The sequence below is a fragment of the Pezoporus occidentalis genome, unplaced genomic scaffold, assembly GCF_034315485.1.
Source record: "Pezoporus occidentalis ecotype Australia unplaced genomic scaffold, CSIRO_AGI_Poc_V1 ctg26, whole genome shotgun sequence".
Taxonomy (NCBI): Eukaryota; Metazoa; Chordata; class Aves; order Psittaciformes; family Psittacidae; genus Pezoporus; species Pezoporus occidentalis.
The window spans coordinates 962,501-984,231 of NW_026914502.1; the positions used below are offsets into that span (position 1 = coordinate 962,501).

The 21,731-nt window shown below is 42.2% G+C and overlaps 1 protein-coding gene and 1 long non-coding RNA gene across 3 annotated transcripts in view; one reads left to right on the plus strand and one right to left on the minus strand.

Moving 5' to 3' along the window:
* ALCAM (activated leukocyte cell adhesion molecule) overlaps positions 1-13,461 on the plus strand; it is a 121,697-nt gene extending 108,236 nt beyond the window's left edge. The window contains exons 12-17 of one of the 2 annotated variants that reach the window (XM_062623892.1): positions 849-977; positions 1,705-1,743; positions 2,560-2,677; positions 4,561-4,617; positions 9,428-9,542; positions 11,146-13,461. In XM_062623892.1, coding sequence (XP_062479876.1) covers positions 849-977; positions 1,705-1,743; positions 2,560-2,677; positions 4,561-4,617; positions 9,428-9,515 — 431 coding nt within the window. In that variant the 3' untranslated portion in view covers positions 9,516-9,542; positions 11,146-13,461. The remainder of the gene's footprint in view (positions 1-848; positions 978-1,704; positions 1,744-2,559; positions 2,678-4,560; positions 4,618-9,427; positions 9,543-11,145) is intronic. The other variant, XM_062623893.1, reaches the window with a different exon arrangement.
* Positions 7,954-19,136, minus strand: LOC134166344 (uncharacterized). Its single transcript, XR_009965834.1, has 3 exons — positions 19,018-19,136; positions 15,831-15,937; positions 7,954-8,542 (listed from the first exon to the last, which is right to left on the minus strand). It is a non-coding gene; the product is annotated as an uncharacterized LOC134166344 (long non-coding RNA).
* Between the last annotated feature and the right edge of the window lie 2,595 nt (positions 19,137-21,731).

Genomic DNA, 21,731 nt, shown 5'->3' on the forward strand with positions numbered 1-21,731 from the left:
GGCATTAACAGGGTGAAATGTCATGAAAAGGGGCAAGGACAACTCACAAAATACTACACTCAGTGTAGTTACTTGTGGGCTTTGCGGTTTGTATGTATCCTAATTTTTATACTTGTTTTTGTATGTTATGTTCGTTGCTTCTCACTGGAAACAGAACCCTGATGCAGTCATCCTGGGGGAGAAATGAAGTGTACCCATATACAGCAGGAAAAATACCTGGAAAATAAGCAAACTCAAGTATTTTCATATTGATTACCAAATCACCTTCAGAGCATTACCACATTTTGCCTTTGCAGTAAAAATTGGATATTTATACACACAGAGACTAGAATTACAGTGTACAGTGCTCCTATAGGTTCTTATTACTCCATTAGGTTTTGTTGCGATCCTACAGACATTACATATAGCTATCAAAATTCATCTATTTACTTGAAGCTACAGGGCACAAATGGTCTTGAAGCTATATACATGATTGAAAATAATTTCCTCTGGTGTTATATTACTCTAGGAATGATGTACAGCAAATTTAAGTATCAATGTCATACCTTCAGCACAGTGAAGGTACTTCTAAATACATGTAGCCTGGCAAAATATACCTAAAATGTAGCTATGGCTGACTATCTTGGCCAAAGTGTTTCCTTTCAAATACTCACAATATCACTAATGAAATAAGGCATTCCTTCTGTTGCTGTATTTTTGAAAACTGAAATGTTGTTTGAAAGTTATTATATACATTATATATTTACTTATATACATAATACATTTACAGTGTATAATTCAGATGCCGCATGCGTTGTTCTTTGCATTTTCAAGGATACTAATATTCATTTTTTTCCCTTTTCAGACAGAGGAGACCAAATACGTTAATGGGAGATTTTCCAGTAAAATTGTAATTGCTCCTGAGGAAAATGTGACTTTAACTTGCATTGCAGAAAATGAGCTAGAAAGAACTGTGACCTCTCTGAATGTCTCTGCCAGTGAGTGTCTTGTAAAGACCGTTTCCTTAAACTTATAGGAAAACATAAAATACCCCCTTTACATTCACATAGGAGCAGATCTGCATGGTAGTGTTGATGTAAAGATATTTACATTTTTTTTTTCTAAGTCTAACAATTGTAAATCCACTCTGTATCAGGAGTACATAAAATTTATTGATAGCTTTCTGGATGAAGTCACTTAGCTAGCCAAGAAAGTTATGAAGACTATCTCATGTATGCGATATATTATTTACAAAAGTAAATAATATTACATAGCAATAGCACAAAATAATAGTACAAAAATATTGCAAAATAATACATTATTTAAGAGACAACATTCTTCGTTACTGTATTAACACCATGTTTTAGTCTCCACATTCCAGTTTATTATGACTGAGACGACTTGACTTGGAACAGAAATCACCCATACTGAGCTTTAATCAAATGTCACTTTGCAGTGATGACAGGTGGTGAAATGACAGTTCGTGGAAGGGTAGCACGGAAATACTGAATTCATATTACAGACTTTGAATAAGATTCGTCAATCGGATAATTTATAGTTACAAAAGACAGATTTCTGTTTAACAATAAGATTAATTATCTTGCTGTTTGCCAAACACCGCATTAAGTTTCCGTTTCTGTCACTGCTGTCAATAGACACTTAAATGTGACGTTCTGCTATAATGCATTTTGTCTTTACTTTAATCCTAATATTTTATCATTCCAGTAAACATTCCGGAATACGATGAGCCAGAGGACAGAAATGGTATGTACGGTTTTCTGTCACCAGAACCTTTCGTGTTGACTGTCTCAGTTCAAGACCTGTGTAGTGTCATTGAACGATTTCCACGGTCCCTCAGAGATGTTTTTGATTTGAAATAGCTGGTGTCATGATTGACTAAGAATCATAGAATCAACTAGGTTGGAAAACACCTTTAAGGTCATCGAGTCGAAACGTTACCCCAGGACTGCCAAGTCCACCGCTAAACAGTGTCAGTAAGGGGCTCCTCTACGTGTTTTGTGAGCACTTGCAGGGACGGTGATTCCACCACTGCCCTCGGCAGCCTGTTCCAATGCCTCAGCACCCTCTTTATGAAGAAATTTTTCCTAATATTCAAACTAAACCAGCCCTGGCGCAGCTTGAGGGTGTTAACTCTTGACCTATGGTTTGTTACTTGGGAGAAGAGACTGACCCCCACCTCATTAAAGCCTCCTTTCAGGGGGTTGTAGAGAGCCACAAGTTCCTCCCTGAGCCTTCTCTTCTCCAAACTAAACTGCCCCAGCTCCCTCAGCTGCTCTTCACAAGACTTGTTCTGCAGGCTTTCCACCAGCTTGCTTTCCCTTCTCTGGACCCACTGCAGCGACTCAGTGTCTCTCTTGCAGTGACGGGCCCAGAACCGAACACTGTATTCAGAGTGCAGCCTCACCAGTCCTGAAGCTTTCAATGTGTATATAAGAACGACGCCTCTTTTTTTTTTTGTCTTTTATTTTTGACTTTCAGATCCTTTTTCTTGTTCTTGATGGAAATTCTTTAAAAATGGTGTAATGCTTTCACCTCATTAACTTTTCTTCTTTTCTTCAGATGACAATGATGAAAAGGTTAATGACCAGGCAAAGCTAATAGTGGGGATTGTAGTTGGTCTTCTGCTGGCTGCTCTGGTTGCAGGTGTTGTCTACTGGCTCTATGTGAAGAAATCAAAGTAAGAATTTATGGAAAATTTGATACTAAATTGAGAACAAAATAATGATGAGCAGAAATGTATCTTTACCTGTTTTCCCTCCTGCAGCATCCCAGTTGTCTGAGGAAAAGTTGATAAAGTAGACAGAAAAAAGGACCTTGGTACCTCTGATCAGTCTGTCCTAATGCTTAGCAGGCCTCATTTGCTGGAAGTGGTGTTCCAGGATTTTTCATGGCTCAACACCTGTAAAGAGATTTTCTTTCCATACAGCCAAATCTGTGCTTATTCTTGCATTTAAATTTAGTACATGATAGTTAATTGTGGGATGTAATCTCTGTCCGTCTTTACTGGTGTTGGAAACTGCCTTCATTTACAAGTTGCGTAGCTTGTGTACTTTAAAAATAGAATACATTACAGAATTTATCGGGTTTACACCATCTGAGGCAGAAGAGAGACCCTTCATTGATTTATTTGTGCATGTATACTTTGAGAGCGCTGAAGTAAAATTGATAATGACAGACCTTGTGTTGCTCAAAATATGGAAGCTGTCATCTAAATCAATATGTTTTATCCATCTTAGACATAGAATAGGACTTGCCAGTGAGGCCTGCTTGCTTTCAAGTTTCTTCATCGTTACACAGGCTCGCTTTAGACTGGATGATGTCAAAAAGTAACCGTGTTTCTCAGGCTTTTTAAAGATGGCCATAACTGTATGCCATTCGGCCTTATCCCCATGCGTTTGTCTCCGTGGAGACCTGAGGGCAAGCTTATTTTCTGAAGCGTTCTTACAGCTGTCTCTTTACAGGGAAGATTAAGGTAGTTTTATGCATACCGTGCACAAATCAGTACAGGTAGAGAAGCAATCTTTAAAGTTCAGTTGTTCTTTCTATGACCTTTTGTTAAAATTAGATCGAATGAGAACTAAAATGCACAGTGGGATTTTATTATGAACAAATGTCTTCATGTGTCAGTACAACAAGGAATTCTCCATCTGCTCAGAAATACTCTTTTTGGAATAATATACAGGATTTTACTCCAGCCATAACTGAGCAGGTTTTGGAAATTTTTCAAATGAAGGGTTGCTATAAATTACACAAGCACCGAACCACATTCAGGTATTTTACAGGGAAAAAAAAATCTTTTGCAAAGGTTACGCTTCTTTTGGTATAAATTAAAAAGTAATAATGTTGAGCTTCTCCTCCTCCACTTTGCTAACGGTGTAATAATGTCTAGAATATGTTCCTTTTGTCTTTCCTTTTTGAATATGAGAATGTGGAAGCATGAAACTGTGGTTCAGTGGTTTGGGTTATATTTCCTTCTGTTACGTAGCGTGGGGAGAGCTAATGAGCTTAAAATATAGCATGCCCTTTGCTGAGATGAGGTTCTGATTTCAGAGAAGTTTTCCGGCTTGAAAGATACAATACAGCATATTCTAAATGGACAACACCTCCTCATGCTCACCTTCTCTCCTGCAAGCTTACAGTAAAAATCAGAGCTAGAATTAATTAGACAGGTTCACTGGGAACAAAATAAAGATCCCTTTATAGTTAAATAATAGTCTCTCATAATTAAGATATGGTTTTCTGCTACTGAAACCCTTAATTGATGCATAGTCACTGAAAATCTCCTGTTTCCAGTATATATATTTGAGCTGATCTGTTGTTATCCTCCCTGCTTTCAGCACGCCATACGTGCAAGAGCAAGCAGTGTCAATATCTAGTCTGACAGTTTTCATTTTGAATTATAATCTGGAGATCAAAGTAGACCTTGCAAAAAGCCCCTTACACCTATAGACACAGCTTGTGACTAATCACAACCCCTCCACCTCCATACAGGCCAACAGTTAGTAGTTACTTTTTGAAGCCACTCACGAACAGTAACTCACCTAATCTCTGTCCCCAAAGTGACGCCAAAAGACAGTCTGAGAAGGCAGCAGCACAGAGCTTTCCAAGTCTACCGAGGCAAGAAAAACATTACTTTTTTTCATTATTGGTGTTGTGGTTTGTATACTCTTCTATTGTCTTGTCATCCACGCTAAGTAGGAATTCCACCTGTAGCCTTGGAGTATATTCACAAGAAATCGCTTACTTACATTGTTCTTCACTGCCTCAGCTGTACTTGATGCAAAAGCTAATTACTGCCACATGATTTTCACTACAGAGATTATCCTATAAATCAGGGACTCGTGTATTCCACATCCTGTAACCAGCCCCTGTTGGATAAAGAGTTGAGGCTGCCTACCCCAGCATGCCATGTTTCTCCTTCATCTGAGCAGAAGGCCAAAAAGACACATTTTCTACAGATTGCTCCTTTTCCCATAAGGGATATTGTAGACTTATTTGTGCTAAACAGAATAGAACTGAGGAATTCCCAACCTTTCTAAAAACTTTTGTGTCAGACCTCAGTTGAGTGATTCTGGGACACTCATCTTCAGTGAATCCCTCATACGAAATTTGCACCTTGCTAGAAGCAGCTGAGAGTACAACAGAAATTAAAGATATCGGAAGAAAATACTATGTCCAGCACCATGTATCCCTGTTCGTGGCAGTTTTAGCTGTAGACTGGACCTTTGTCCCATTTTTGATCCTTGGGCTTGGAGGGGCACAAATCCTAAGTCAACTGAGCCTAGAGCAAGTGGTTTAAAATGCAATGAAGGAAAATTCAGCTGGGCAAAGAGAAGCACAGCAGCAGTCTTAGGATTGTTCATACTCAGAGCATACCGAACTCCTGATATTCTTCTTAGGTCATAGTAATCAAGGATGTTATTAGTGTCTCTGAGACTGAACATTTGAAGCCTGACAATTCTGCTTTTCTGATACCTTATAGAAAATAAGCAAATGAATCTAAATGTGGCAGGCCAAAGAGGGTGGAAACTTGCTGCATGTTTTAGTACAAGCATTTGTACTATTTTCGTGCCGATCACTTGCAGGGAAAAGATGTAGTTACAGACGTCTCTGAAGCATCAGTTCATGTGCCAACTCTATACAAGTGGCATGAATTAAAAGATGATTGCTTGTTTCTTGATGACTGGAATATTTTTCTAATATCCCTGCCTTTTTTTTCCCTTCTGGTGAACATTTGAAAATAATGAGAGAAAGTGGAAAGCAAGATGGGGGTAAATAGAAAGAGGCTGGAAATAATCCAGATTTGGGTGTATAAGACCATTACCTCCTAGAAAGCTTTCTGCAGTTACGCAGTTGAGTGTGTTAACATGCCTTTCGAAAGTAAGGCATGGCTCTTGCTTCAGCACCCAGAACACCAGTGTGTATTCTTCTTACCTGTCATTATCACAGACTTGGGGAACAGAGGACAAAGAGCACGGCCGGTTATCTTCCTTAAACAGTGCCGGGGGTGAAGGCCTAGATTTGTGAGAACAAAAGAAATGAGGAATTAAATCACAACGGCAGTTTCTGCATCATCTATATGCAGTCTGTATGTACTCTACAGCAGGCAAAACAACTGAGGTGGAAAACGGTCTTTATATTAAAACCAAACAACGCCATGAGCAATACGTGAACAAAATCCATGAAAATAACAGCCCCTCAGCACACGCATACACTCCAAAGAAAACTGGAAACCTATCTGTGGTGCTACTTACAGAGAGGTTTTGATTAGGATTCCCTGAGGAGAATTATTTTCCTGAAGAGCAAGCTTAGATAAATGTAAAATCCGAGTCGTAATTTCAGCAAGAGCTCAGACTGATCCATGTTTTACAAATGAATTAAAAGAACCCCCAAAAATCAAAACAGTTGAGAGATGTGAACTGACGTTCATGCAACCAACTTCTCACTCTTCAGAACAACATGGCAAGAGCATGCTAAGACATAGGCTGTTCGGGGGGCTCGAGAGAACGTCAGAGCGTGTGAGTGGCCTGAGCAAAGCGGGCTGTCTTGCCCTTTTTGGTAAATTCTCAGGAATATTTCTATCCATTTGGACCGTGTTGCCCAGCTGCATCAGGAAGTCACTCTTGAGTTGCAAATGGAGCAAGCTGATAGGAGTTAATGCACAAAACCCATAAAGAACAGCTGTTGTTGAATGTTAAACTGGCAAAGGACCATCATTCCTCTGCCTCAAGTCACCTCAGGAAGCGATTTTGAGCCATTTCTCTGTTACAAACCCAGGCCACGTCTGTCGAGCTCTGAGGATTGGTGACCTGCCAGGGTCAGCTATTCCTCTGCTGCTGGCAGAGCACTGCCAATGGATCACACTGCTGCAACTCAGCGCAGAATTACTCTCCTGTCTCTTCATAACACTATTTAGATGGCACTAAAAAAGGCAGCAGATTTGCTTGTGCTGAGGTGGTGAATATGACTAGATATCAGTATTTGGGGAATAAAAATAAAAGAAGTCAGCAAGATCACAAACCCATCAGAATTGAACAGCTGCACTGAAAATCTAAATCCGATTGTCAGACATAAAAACCTACTGCTGCTCTCATTCCAAGCAAGCATATAGACCATCCTCCAAAAGAGTTCTGAATCACCTGCCTCGTTCAGAGTCAGAGTGCTGCCTTTTAAATGTCCCGTTTTCAGCAGTTTTGGCTTTAGGAAAATAGAGGTGACATTTAGTGAGGGGAACAGTTTCATTGAATGCAGAAACTAAAATAGAACACTTCAAAAATCAAAACCTGGTAACACTGCAGAATCCCCAGGCTTAGTCATTGAAAAAATGTAACCTAATCAAAGACCAGTAATGCCAGTTAGAGTTCCCTCTGCTGTTAAGTGTCACATCATGTGAGGTCAGTCTGCTTTGGGCACTGGGAAACTCTTGATAAGAGGCCAAAAAAAGGATTGCAGGGAGCAGTGCTAATAGCCTGTCCAGTCCACTCTCTTGTCTGCAAGAGCAGACATAAGTGGTTACATGAGGGCAGACATGCATGATACTGCTTTCTTGCCTCCAACTCATCTCAGCTCAGGTAGGTGCCTGAGTCCAGATTCTTTCATCTTTCCATCGTTTTCCCTACTGTCTCTAATTTTGTAAGACTTGCTTAGGGAAAAGACTCACTAGCCATATGACAAGCCCCAAATCCTGTGCTCTAAACCAAACATTTTTTTTAATTAAAAAAAACCCTTTTTTTTATTATTTTTAAGGGATTTATTTCTGAGGGGTGAGATTGTTTTCTACTAGGATTAAAGAGATTTGTGAAAGGTTATTAAGATCACAGACGGTCAATCCCAAAGCACTGAATTTTCTTCTTCATTGCATCTCACGACCATACGCACATCACTTGTTTTAGGTTTTGAATACCAGAAGCGAATAGAAATTGAACAAGATACTTCATGATGCAATCTCAGCATTTTAAAAACTAAATTAGCCTGCGATAAGTAGGAGTTCAGATCTTTCTGTGGCTGTTCAGCCCATTCACCTTCCTGTCAGCCACACAAACATAAAAGAGGCACTCTAAACCCAGTAGGAAAAGATAAATGCAGCTTTGAAAGATTTAAGCTTACAGGCACTTGGGAAATGACCTGCACTAAAACCAAAACTGTTTTACAGTGGTCCCCTTCAGTGTAATCTGTGGGGTTTGGGGCTCAAAATCCTATGCTCCCTTAGCGCTCCACCGCTCCCCAGCCTAGAGAACAGCATTTCCACAGTGCACCAAGAGTTGTTAAGGGTTAGGTGCATTCGCACCTGTTCTGAGACAAGGACTGAACTGTACTCTCTTAACATCACCGTTCAAGGCTACTTCAGTTCAGGGCACTCAGTGCTTAGATGCTGCTAGCGGCCTTTGCTCAGATGGAGGATGCGCACAGAAACACTCCTCTAGCAAAACCTCCGATTTTGGGAGGTGCATACCTGCATGGTGTCAGTGTGACATGTCATACGATCTTGCTAACCTGTGTCGTCATTGTATTTTGCAAGTCAGTGTCACTAGAGGTCTTCACCCTGAAACAAGAGCGAGCACATGCATGAATCTGTCACAACTGACATTACTTTTCTGTAGGGGAAACAAATTATCCATAGGAAAAAAAAAATGGCACGTAGGATAATGTGTTTCGGCACAAAGGATTCGCCCGTTTACATTGTAAAACTTGTGGCCTTCAAAACGTTATCGCAGCACTGCGGGAATCTTTCACCTTGGCAGACAGTGAGGCTTCTCGGGAGTTAAATGAATGGCGTTGTGGTTTTATTGTGCTAAGCTAAACTAAGCACTTGACTCTCTAATTCATACCCACCGCTCGCATTAAGGAAGACATGCTATTCTCAGTGAGGCATACCTCTTTTTTTCTGACTCGACATTTACACAGTCTCTTCTTTACCCAGCGCTTGCCAGTCACAGCCGGCGCAGATCGAGAAGCCAGAGTGGGTGATTTTCCTGTTGTTTCCAGAAAATTCATTAATTTCTTCACATTTATAGAGCCTGCGTTTGGCACCGGCTCTGAAAGTCAGTTCCTGCAAGTACAAGACTGCTATGGTGATCAAGATACCCTAGCCACGCTTGTAACAGTTCAGTACGTTAAAGCAGACTCTTGTTTATCGAAACAAGCTACACAGTTAATTTGTCAGGAAACGTGGGTCTGCACAACTGCTTTAACCTTACTAAATGCTAGCTCAGAATAATTCTGAATTCCTCAAGAAGTAAATCAAACCCAAATACATGACCCTGCGGCAGTGCTTCCTGTGGTGCTAATGCCAGCAGGGGAACTGATGCTATTGACCTGTTTACAGACATATGCAAGCCTTTTGCTCTGCTCAGAACAGAGAGGGAAGGAGACAGAAGGGAGCAAAATGCTGTAGGCATGCAAAAATGACCTTACTTTTTCATTACAGGACAGCATCAAAACATGTAGACAAAGATCTTGGGAATATAGAAGAAAACAAAAAACTAGAAGAAAACAATCATAAATCTGAAACTTAAGAGAAAACGTGTCAGTCATCACCCCAGGTAAAGCGTTTCATACTGCAGCATTTAACATCTCTTTGTCCACCATTTCTTTTTTAGTGATCACAGTTGCAGCACGGAGTCTAGCGCTCACCTTTCAGAGGTTAGGCACTGGAGTGATTTTTGAGTGGTGGAGTATTAGGACAGATAGACTGGAGCCCCCAGCCAGTTAAGAGTTCATACCTGCATATGTATATATTAGAGAAGCCTGATATTTAGACCTAACTTAGTACTTGGCTTTATTTTTAACCATGGATTTGGGGACATGAAAATCCAGATTTGTATAATGCATCACTGCGGTATACGTGCGGGTGTGTACAGATATGAAGGGGGTGTGTAGGTATATTTTAGAAGGTTTTGAGTTACGGCTTGAAAAGTTCACAGGAACCTTCTTCCCATACTGAAAGCAAATTTGTTTCCAAGTCCTTGGTCAGCTTTATTCATCATGACTGAACAAGGCATGAAACTTGCCTTAGAATAAAATAATTCTTACTCAAGATTTCACATACTAATACTATTTTATCCTGGAAAGAGACACTGTATATTAAGTTAGAAACAGTATGATCCAACTGGGATCCCTATAAAATAAGCTGTTAACAAATAATTAGGTAGATGCCGAGGTTCAGGAGCACTACGAAGCATCGACAGCACCACCCGGTGTTCACATATATATACACCAGTGCTGCGGATGTACGTGCTACAACTGCATCTCTCCTCTTAGATACCCAAAGTAAGGCTTTGGACCATTTTTCTGTCCAACTGAGGCCATTTTACATTAACACTGTGGTACCAAAAGAGTGTGGAAACCAGGTAACCAGCTACAGGCTTCTTGAATTAGCCAACAGCTGTTCTGCAAAATGAGAGTAGTGCAAGTTCTGTGGCTCTTCATTGTGGGTGCCTCAACAGGAAAGCTGTAGACAGTCCTGATCTTAAGCATGTAGTGGAGTTATGGCATTCCATATTTACATTAAAGAGTTCCTTATTTAAATAAGGGCAGCTCTCAATCATTTAAATCTGTCAGCATTGTCTGAAATTACTAGTTTTACTACTTTGGAAAAGGGGATTGAGAATACCAAATTATGCCCTGTGAATGATTTGAAAGCGGCATAGAAGTAAATTTGGATTCTGACAGAGTTGCTGTGTAAATACCCAGTATTTCTCCTGCAATTTTTCCATGGGAAAATTCTGTCATCTTTTTAGTTAGGACTTGTTTTGTGATTTTTTTTTTTGGACCTGGTACCTTCTGTAACATGGCAATATTGGAGTGAGGTGATGGAGCTGAAGCCAACTGGGGGTATTTATTGAACACAGGAGTTGAAATCGTGTGCCTTTGGTGCAATCTTTTACTCTAATTACATTATTTCTTCAGATCCATAGATCTACATAAAATGAGATGGACATAAATCCATTACTTACCAAATAAACTTACTGGATTTATCAGGAGTAATACTGCAACAGCTCTTTTTATCATGAAAGCACGTATTCTCATCACTGACAGAAGAAAGTACTGTTCACGTAGCTGTTTATCTGAAGGTTCTATACCGAGTAGTTAAGTTGGTTAACGCACTTCAAAATGTTTAAGTGGCTTTATCTTTCCCGTTTGCAGAGAATACATATAGATCAATTGAAGCATGAACGTGGATTGTATTTAAACATATACGAAGAAGTGACAGCTATTCATGGTTCGAGTATTAAACAGACCATACTCCCAAGCTTTCAAAGGATTTTAGACACAATTATCTCAAGCTAAAAATACCCCAAGAAACTAATTTTGGCAACAGCCATGGTAATAGGTCACCATGTTGTGTTCTGTTTGAAATATGTTTTTGTAAATGTCTGCACTGAAGATTTCTTTTTGTTTGCCTTTATGTAAATTTTTTACGTAGCTATTTTTATACACTGTAAGGCTTTGTTCTGGGAGTTGCTGTTAATCTGATGTATAGTGTAATGGGTTTATTTCGGTTGTTTTTATGACACCCTTTGAGCAGGTACATGTCTAATTCTGATTGTTATCAGTGAAGCCTCTGCGTGGTTGGTAGCAAGTACCTAGAGCGTAAGACTGTCTTACAGGAAAATGTCAAACTCCTTTTTTCACTCCCTGAAATCACAGTGACGGGGAAGGGTGACTGACAGCTGTGACAAGAATAATCTAAATTGGTAATAAAAGTGAACGCTTAAAAAACCGTGCAAAGCTGAGCAGACAGAAAGGGAACAAAGAGTTTCCACAAAGAAGTCTGGGTATGAAAGCAAGGAAAACGAGGAACATTCCTAGCCTACGTACAGACGGTGGCTAATCATCCTTCTCTTCTAGAGCACGACACAGTCGATCGATACGTTAACAGTCACCTTTCATGTTAGAATTAGGATCAGGAACTGGAATTCTGGATTAGTTTTGATTCCTTTATGTTATCCGCTGCCTTAAAGTACTGTACCTTTCCTTCATTTCAGAACGATACCAGTCAGAATTGGAAACTTTTTTTAAGAAGTGGTCATATCAAAGCTGCATTTTTTTTCCACAAAAATAGAATATATATATATTTTTTGTGTGTTTTTGTTAACTATGCTACAGATATTGAATGCACCTTGAGATAATTCTAGTGTTTTTAACTGGTACCTAATTTATCGAACAGTACATATAATTGTAACAATGAAATGTCTATGTATCTTTAGTTACATTCAAGTTTGTAACTTTATAAACATGTTTTATGCTTGAGGGAGTTTTTAGAATGGGACCGATGAGAAGTTTTAGGGTAAATGGCCAACAGAAGGTTGTACGTAAGGGAGAGAAGTTTCATCTTACGCAGAAGATGAGTCTGAAAGAAAGTTAACAGGCAGCTTTGATGGAGGGGAGCAGTAGAGTAAGCAGAACATCAGGTTTCCACTTACAAATACCCAGGGAAAAAGTAAGTTTTTATAGAGTGGTAGGCAAAAAAGAATAAATAAATAAATAAAAAGAAGGGCGTTAGGAAATGTATTTTGCCACTTTTGCATTATTTAGGGGGAAGAAAACACTGTTACTTGTAAATTTGTAAAATGTTAAATGTCTGGGCAGTAGTGACTGATGTCTTAATAAAAGCTTCCTGTAGTGCATTGGCATGGATTAAATACATAAGATGTCCTTTAAACTCTATGCTGTATAAGATAATTAGAGGGAAATCCTGTTATATGCCTCTAAACTTTGATTTGTTACTGTTTTATTTGGCAAAAAAGACAAAAAAATTACAATCTTGGTCAATATTTAAACCAAAGTAAAATGGGGGAAAAAAAAGAACCAAAGTAATTTGTTTTGCATGGCAGAGCCATTCTGTTATCTCTGTAAATATTGTGATTTTGTTCTTTTCTTTTTAGAATTTTGTTAAAAAAATTCTAAAATTTTTAAGCACCTGTTTTTCCAAAATGAAAGGAGAACACACAAAAAAGTTACTTTCTATACAAACGGATCTTTTGGTGCGAGAACACTGCCAAGTGATACGTATTTTCTAGGAAACAGCCACCACTGATGCAGTGGGCATGACTCTGAACAGGAAAAGCTGTAACCGAGTCCTGTGAAGGAGCGTGCAAACATCACCTGTCTGTGTTGATAACACTACAAATAGTCCTTAAATACAGAGAAGAAACCTCCGAAGATCAAAAGGGAAAGCATAGGGAAGGGCTGAAAATTTTCACACCGCTGTCTGGGGAATACAGGGGAGAGGAGAAGAAAGAAGTCCTTTACCTTCCACAGCTACGGAAAAGGAAATCAAACCACTCCTCGCCTTTTGGGATTCTGCTAGATCTCCTATGCACTTTAAATTGCCAGTCCTGGGAGCTGGGTTTTTCACCGCTCCGAGTTCACTATGGGCACGTTTCAAGAACCAAGAGTGCAAAAGAGTTAATGTTTCTATCCATGCCTAAACGACAATAAACCCGAAGTATGTCTTCACCCGCTTGTCTGCAATCTCCATTTGCAAGAGCACGCGTGAACAGCACAAGGGAGGGCACTTACCCAGACCTCGCGTTAGTGCGGACTCCAGTCCTCCAGATTTGCTTCTGTAGGGTCCAGCGGGGAAGAAAAGCCCTGCAAAGCCATGGGGGGGCTCAGTGGGGGTGTACGGGTATGGGCTTTCACATGGAGCTGGGTCAGGGAGAGGAAGGCATCAGCGCTCGCTTGGAGAAAAGCACATGCCTGGCAGGCACGTGAAACCTCCCCAGAGCTCATTGCACAGGCCTCTGCTCATGGCCTGGTTAACAAAGTACCCTAGCAATGAATCTTAGGGGGTCCCCCCACATCTGAGTCTGTTACACAGCTAGAGTTCAACTTCAGTTGACTGCACATGGGGAGAAAAAGATTCCCTGCTCACAAACAGTTTAAAGGCACAGCAAGGAACGGGGGGTGAGAGCTGATCCTCTTGTTTTAAGGTTGGAACTCTGGTGTCTGTTTAGGCTGTATGGGAAAGTGCATTGAGTGTGGAACCACCTAATGGGTCTGTCTGCAAAGGCAGCAGCATGCAAAAATACCCTGCGGGCTTCCCAAGCAACTCTTCGGTTCCAGAAGTAATAATAAATACCAAACAACTATAGCTCTACTGTGATAGATATTGAACCATAGAATGGTTTGGGTTGGAAGGGACCTTCAACACCATCCAGTTCCAACCCCCTGCCATGGGCAGGGACACCTCCCACCAGACCAGGCTGCTCAGAACAGCTATTAAAACACTTGCACAGTAACGTGATAATGGCGTGGCCGGAAGGTGAGGCCTTCTGGAGAAACACAAGTACTTACTTAGGTTTGACGTGCCCCAAGGCAAAGCGCTGGGGACGTTCTGTACTGGTTCCAAGTACTACAGAACAGCCTCTGTTCTCAGGCTTTACACACTGCAGCTGCTGTGCTGCTGGGGCTAGCAGGTGGTCAGAGCAGTCACCAGTGTTAAATGCTCACCAGACTGATTGCCAGTAAAGCAAACAAGCCCCACCTGATGGTCTGTATTAGCCATGACTCGCCAACATCAACCCAGCACCACAGCTGGTTGGGGCAATACGTTACACCCTTTCCGGGGCAGGGAGTTTTCATCCTGTCACCTTTTGAAATAATATATATATATGCAAATAAGTAACTCTGTATCCACTTTATCATTATTGGTACCAGCCCACAGAGACAAACGGAGGATGAATACATGTACGTTCCTTAGATAAATGTTGTCAGGAAACATCCGGTATTCACCCGATATCCTCAGCTGCTGGCTGTGGCAGTTAAATCTGATTTACTTGTAGTACACATGTAGCCGGATACCCTCCTGTTGATGTCATGGTTAGCCGGCCATATGTATGTAATTACCTCAGTTAAGATTAAGCAGTGACATTAAATGAGATCATGACCTCCTGTGTCAGCCGCATCTGTGCAGATGTGTTCTGGGTGTCTCCATCAAGGTGTCTGTTTCCAAGAACTGCCCAATACAGGCTGCTCAAACAGGTTTCTTCTCCAGGCAGAAGGTGATGGAGGGAACACAGGAGGTACATGACTTCTAGTTACATGCTTCTCCTAACCCCTGAAAGGCTCCCACCAATAATTCACTGCCTAAGCAAGGCTGCCTTCAGCATTCCCTCACGGTGGTGTGCCAGAGGGGGGGGCACCACCTCCTTCCATGGGGAAAGGAGGAAGGTGGGTTGCAAATAAACCAACGAGGCCACCACTACCTCTCCCTTAACTGAGTGTGCTTCATGCATGATGCAGCACACACATTTAATAACGATTTGGTACATGTCAAATTACAAGAGAATCAGGAACTAAGGTTATTACTTGTTATCAAATCGTGTCAAAAAGCCAGTTTTGGAAATGAGGCTCACTCCATGCACCCAGCCACTCGAAATTCTTTAAAAGTCCTCTAATTCATACATTCGTCTCGTTTACATTCTATTTAGAAACATTTATTCTATTAGCATCAAGGCATTCACTTTGATGTTGTGATGGATTTCAGCTTGAAAAGGTAGTGCCTGACAAAGTATTAGGAAATTTTATTCCTTAGTAAGGAAACAGTGCTGTACTTCCCTATCAGACACTCATCCCCCAAATATTTTGCCTGTTCTCATGTTCCAGCTGCTAATACAGCTGCGCCTTCCATCATCCCCTCTTCCCTGTCCTGGTCCTTGTTCTGTATAGACAGATTCTCTGCTGCCCCACCATCATTTATTTATGGGCCATTTAGTTCAGAAATGCCAAAGCACCTTGAGATAAACCCCAGCAGTTGTTTAACACCACTATAACCACCAGATGGGCTGTGCAGCAGGAAGAAAGATAAATAGAAACATACCCACCTTGCCATGCTTGGGCTTCTGCATGTCCATAGCCGTTGTCCTGGAATCCATTGGAGTTCCCCCTTTTTGGAAAAATTGCATGAAATCTTTTCTTGTCACTCCTACAGCTAGAAAGAATATTAAATATATTATTAATATTAAATATTAATTAAATATTAAATAGACAACATTAGGAATCTTTGCACTGGAATACCAGCACAAGTCTTACATTTAAGGATGTGATCTTTTTCCAGCTGTTTCAGTCCATGTAGCCGTGATGGAAGGGTTTATTGCATCCTGCCCAGCTCTGGACGTGAGAGAGCAGAAGGAAGAAAGGAACACCCTATTGCCCTAAAATTAAGTTGTATTTACTTACAGTCATTTCCAATTATTTCCTTTTTTAAGGAAAAAAACAGTCCCTGCTTCAATACAAACCTACATTCAACCTCACTCAAAAAACCTCTCTGTGTAATAAAGCTTATAATAAAAAAAGCCAACTACAACTCCAGAAGAGGACCAATGCTGCTCACTCACTAACCTCAATCTTCCCCCCCCGAGCTTCTCACCTGAGCAACCAAGTCATCCCCTGCGTAGGTGCATCACTGATGACAATTTGTTTTCTCCAGAGCTAGAAAGCAAATACAAATTCAGGTTGTCTTGTAAGCGGTCAGTCATGTCTACACACCAGATCCAAGAGTTCATTAATACTTGCATCTGTGACAAGAAGAGCTAGCCTAGCATGGACAACATCATAATACATTTAAAAGGAAGAACACACATAATTGAATCTAAATTCAGGAAATGAAATAAATTAAAGAATCAAATAAAAGCTCGTATAGACAAAATATTTCCACAAATTCAATTTTGGTGATGCTGATACGAAGCTCTCTGTTTTCATTACTCCAAATAAGAAAGGTCACACTAATCCCCATGAATTTAAGAAACACACGCAAGCGGCCAAAGCGACTGCAGTTACTAAACAGAAAGACACAGGATAGGGAAATCAGATCAGACAGACTTCCTGGTAAAATCAGGGTCAGCATATGGACTAAGGTAGTTCCACTTCTATGTGCAATGTCTCTCTAACAACTCCCACTTGCTGTACCTTGACGTGATGCTTTCTGCGGCGCAGCCTGGGTTTGCTTCTGCACAGTGCCAGATCCCAGCTTTTCCTAAGCCGAAGTTTATCAGGAATGGCAGTGGAGAAGTAGAGGTTTTTCACACCTACCGTAGGCAGGGGTAAGAGCAACAAGTCTGGCAGCAAAAGCCAGCAGGGATTATAGGCTTTTGAGAACATAACTCTGGTGGACCACCTCCTGCCACACTGCCTCTGCCTGAAAATCAATCCTTTGGTCCTTTAAAAAACATAAGAGAGAAGGGAAGGTTGAAATTGCCAGTACATAGGAGCATAACTCACTGAAAGTGATCTGTCTTTAGTGACAGCTAAGTCGTTTCAAGTGCAAATTGTGTAGTCCTTAGATGCAGTGCTACCTCTAGATGCTAATGCTGCCTCTATGGCTCTCTCTGGAGTGCTTATTCAAACATTTGCTCTCTCCTCATAATGTATATGCTTTTCTACACTTACACTAGCTAAAAGGTGCTAATAGCTGGATCCCAAGGCAGTCTGAGCTACCTTTTACAAAGCTGCTACCCTTAGTGGCCATTTTCAGCTCCAGCAGAGGAAGCCTCCAAATCTCTACAGCTCCAGAGAGGGAGCAATCCATAGTATTGGGCAGAGGTAAAGCCAACGAATTAACACATCCATCTTGTTCCACTTGCAGCAGGACAGAGATTTAAATGCTGAAGAGCAATTTTAACCACGCAGAGAGCTGGCATTAAGCAGGATGTATTTGCTTCCAAAGTTCCAAGAAAGCCTAATGGCTGAACCAGCAGAAGCACCTGGAGCAGAACCTGAAGCACTAAGGTAGCCTTGCCACAGCAGCAGGCATCAAGACACCTTTTAAGACATTAGCACTTCTCTGAGCTGTACAATTCAGCTCCCAGTTCAGAGGTGAAATGAGAGGAAGAAAAGCTTACTGTGACCTGTGAAAACACTCGGGCTGGGCAGGCTAAGCCTCTTCAGCTCTGAGTGATATGGTGACCAAACCCAAACAGCTCCGCTTCCTCAGCACATAATACTGCTGTTATAATAGCAGCTCAGCTTCCAATACAACAAACAAACAACGTTTATGTGAACTTACACACGAGGAAATGTACCCAAGTGCATTTAACTAATAAATGCTTCTCAAATGATATTTCAATGCACTCAGTTCTGTCTTTCGACTAGATCTTGACACAAGGCTATAGTATAGTCTTGTATAATAAGTCATCCTGCATACAAATGCACTACTCAGCATCCCTAATAAATCCACTTGGAATACAAAGCATAGCCATTTGTCGCCTGCTGGGCACATGGAGGAGACATGGCCAAAGAAACGGTGAATGTGGCTATAGTAAACAGCAGAGGCCAGAGAACTTCCGAGTGGGAGAACAGCCTCTCTCTTTCCACCACCTTGAAGAGACTTTTCGTGTGAAGATATCACAAACAGCACACCCACATCGGTACTGGGGCTCATCCACGTGGGCAGGAACACCGAGTCCTGGCTAATGATGTGAAAACTAACACAGCAGGACAGAGGTGGTAAGCGAGAACCCCTCAGGAACTGAGGAACCAAGATGGAGCAAGCAATGAAAACGCTCGTAAGACATCCCAGCCGAGCAAGAAGCATTAGAAATGATTCAGAGGAGATGAAAACAGGAATGAGAATTTCCTCAAAAAGAAACGAAACCAGTCTGTAACTTCCTTGGGAATTCAAAAACCCCAGGCTGCCGCCCTGGCTGCAAAGGCAGCTCTGGATCCGAACAGACGGGGAAAGCTCCTCATAAACGTCCAAGTCAAAACCTGCATCCCCCTTCTCCAAAACAGGCACCGTGATCTAAAGCTAACTGGCACCAAAACATTGACCAGGACACAGGAGAGACCAGGACAAGTTTGACCACGTAGGAACTGATGAGCTACAACTGCTAAAAAAGAGCTTCTAAGTTAAATACACCGGCTTCAAGGAAGCATTCAAAAGATCACAGACTGGGGTGAAAGAGCCCTTGAGGAGGAGGAACCAAGCTCATATTAAAGATGTGCCTACAGCACTTCCTGCCTCGGGTTCTACAGAGGCACAGTCATGCAAGGCTCCAAATTCAGGAGAATTACCTGCTAGGTTGTTGCCCCAGAGTCTGACTCTCCTCCTTTACATTGCAGGCCTGAGACACAACTGATGGGGACTGTAATGCTTATTGCTTAATCAACATATCACTAATAATTAATAAATCAAAATCTAACTAACAGACAGACTACTGCTACCAGTTTACATTATTTGGCTTGCTCTTACACATCAGTACCCCAGTTCAGTGGTTTTGCTGTCAGTACTGAAGCAGTATCAGATTCATCCAGTAGTACTGGTACAGTTACCTACCTGAGGGTGGCCTTGCAAGACAAACTCCTTTATGGCTGTCTGGCTCACGCCAGTTACCTTTAACTTACATTCCCTCTAAGACAAACCACTACTCGAGCTCTGTACCATTACCTGGTTCCAGTTAAGGGCAAGCACTTTCCTACCTTCTGCATGAAGAGTGTGCACGCGGGAGCAGCTTGGTTTTGCCAGACTGCTTCTGTTCACGTACACCACCCAGCTCACTCTCTTAGCTGATGGATCACAAAGCACTGCCCTTAGTGTGAGCTTCAGACAGTCTGCAGGTTTCCTGCGGGGACCTAGGGATACAAGACCTGACCTTCCAGCAGAGCATCTCCCGTAGGTTAACTCAGTGATCTGTGGGAGGATAAAATCCATAGAGGTCACGGACAAACAAATCCTTTGTGTGAGAAAGAGGCAGCCCAGCCGTAATCCAGCACAGGAAATGATTTGGTTGAAATCCACAGCACTGAAATAGCAAGAGGCAGCAGGGATGTTGTTCTGCTCCTATCCCCTGGCTCCCCAATTAAAGTTGCATTGTTAACTCTGCCAGGGATGCTGCAAGGCAAAGCACTGCGGAGAGGAGCACTCAAAGCCAGTTGCACCGGAGCCTGCAGCAGCCTGCAGAAGCAGAGCTTACTGCTTTGTGCAGAGAGCAATGCTCACCCTCTCACACTTCTGGTGCCTGAGCTGGTGCAAATGAGCTGCTCCAAGGGAGAAACTGTCCCACTGGAACATCTCTGGGGCAGGGGAGACTTTCAGGTACAGTGTAAAACACCACAGTCACCATTAATGGGGCTTTGAAGTGAACTTCATTGGCCATGAAGACCAAACAGTCATCACCACCTCACCCTTCTGATCCTCAGCCATTCCTGACAGCAGGTGGAGGAGTTTTGTTTCTTGAATTAGCAGTGCCTCTTCCCTCACCTCAGAGATCATTGCCTTCCAGTACAGACTCGGCGCCTGGAGAGCAAGGCAGTCTCAATAGGTTTCTTTTCCCCCTAATGATGCCAAACAGGCTTTGATTAATCACACCATCACCGGATCCCATTCTGATGAGCAAAGCAAGCCAAGCATGATTTATACTTCTAAATACGTTAGGCACTTACAGGAGGGTTTTAACAGTTGACACACTGAATGCCTGCGACACTGGTCTGAATGGCAAAATGACAACAGTTTAGTATGGGGAGATCTGCAAGTCGTTTCTAAGCCCTGGCTGAAAGTACCCAAAGAAAACCAGGAATCACTTTATCCTTTCCTTTTAAAGCCTGTTCTCGGTGGAAACACGAACTCCAGGTAACAAACACTGTGTTGCATGTAACTGGCCTGTTCCCAAGGTGCTGGTGACCCTCCTCACCAACACTTTCCAATAAGCAGGTTCAACCATCGGAAGCATTCAGAACCTCTCTAGCACTGAACTGGGCTGCAGCCCATGGTGGTTCATGCTCCCGTAGCCTGCAAACTAAAGCCTTGCAGAGCAGGGAGCTCAGGGACCTCCAGCTGGGACAGCTGCCCGCCCTTCTGGGTGCCCACCTCAGGCAAACAGCAACCCAACGGGTTTTTCCAAGCATGTTTTACTTCGTTCTTTAACAACAGCAAAGATTTCCCTCATCCGTTCTTGCTACCTTCTGATGCAATTAAATGATTTGAGCCTCCTGCCTGGCTGCTAAGTCCAAGTCCCAGTGCATAGCCTGTGCTCTTTAGCAATTGACTCAAAGGTCTGCTCATGTTCAGAGCCTCACAGGGAAGTCAGACGCTATAATTTCATTACCAGGTTCTTATTGAAAGCAGAACGTCAGGCTGAAGCTAATCTGTTCTGTTGACACAACAAGCTTCAAACTCCTGCGTTCTCTTTCCTAATCAGAAGCCTAATCAAATTTTACTTGTTAATATGATCTGATTATTAACCTGCCCAGGAAGGAAACATTTCCCCCCCATTTATTTAAGTCAGGACCCTCCTGGGCTCACTGCCTAAATCCAGACATTGGCAAGCGGTGGTACAGACCTCACGTATTGTTTGTTATGTGGGGGGTTTGTCACCTCTTGAATAAAGGGTAAAGCCAGCCATGAAAGAGCAGAAGCCCAGCCAACGCTGTGCTTTCAGAAAGGCAAGGGCCCTATCCCCGATGGGCACTCTTCTCTCCTGCATCAGTCTGACGGAGCTGCAGATCTCGCTCACATGTGCCTGCTGGATTACAGCCTGCTTCTCTGGCCACCGTCCCCCATGAGGCAAGGTTATTGCTGCTTCCTCTGCTGCTGGCGGCTACTGCTTAACTGCCAGCTCTGCTCCTTGCTGCTTTCCAGCCTCTGCCTGCACTAATGCATTGATAGAGCTGCGGTGCATCTGAGGGCAAGCAGCCTGTTGCACTACGGCATGAGAGCACGCTACCCTTCGGTACTCCTCTGGCTGCAAAGAGGTGGCTGGGGGTCAGGGACGAGGAGGAAACCTTAGAAA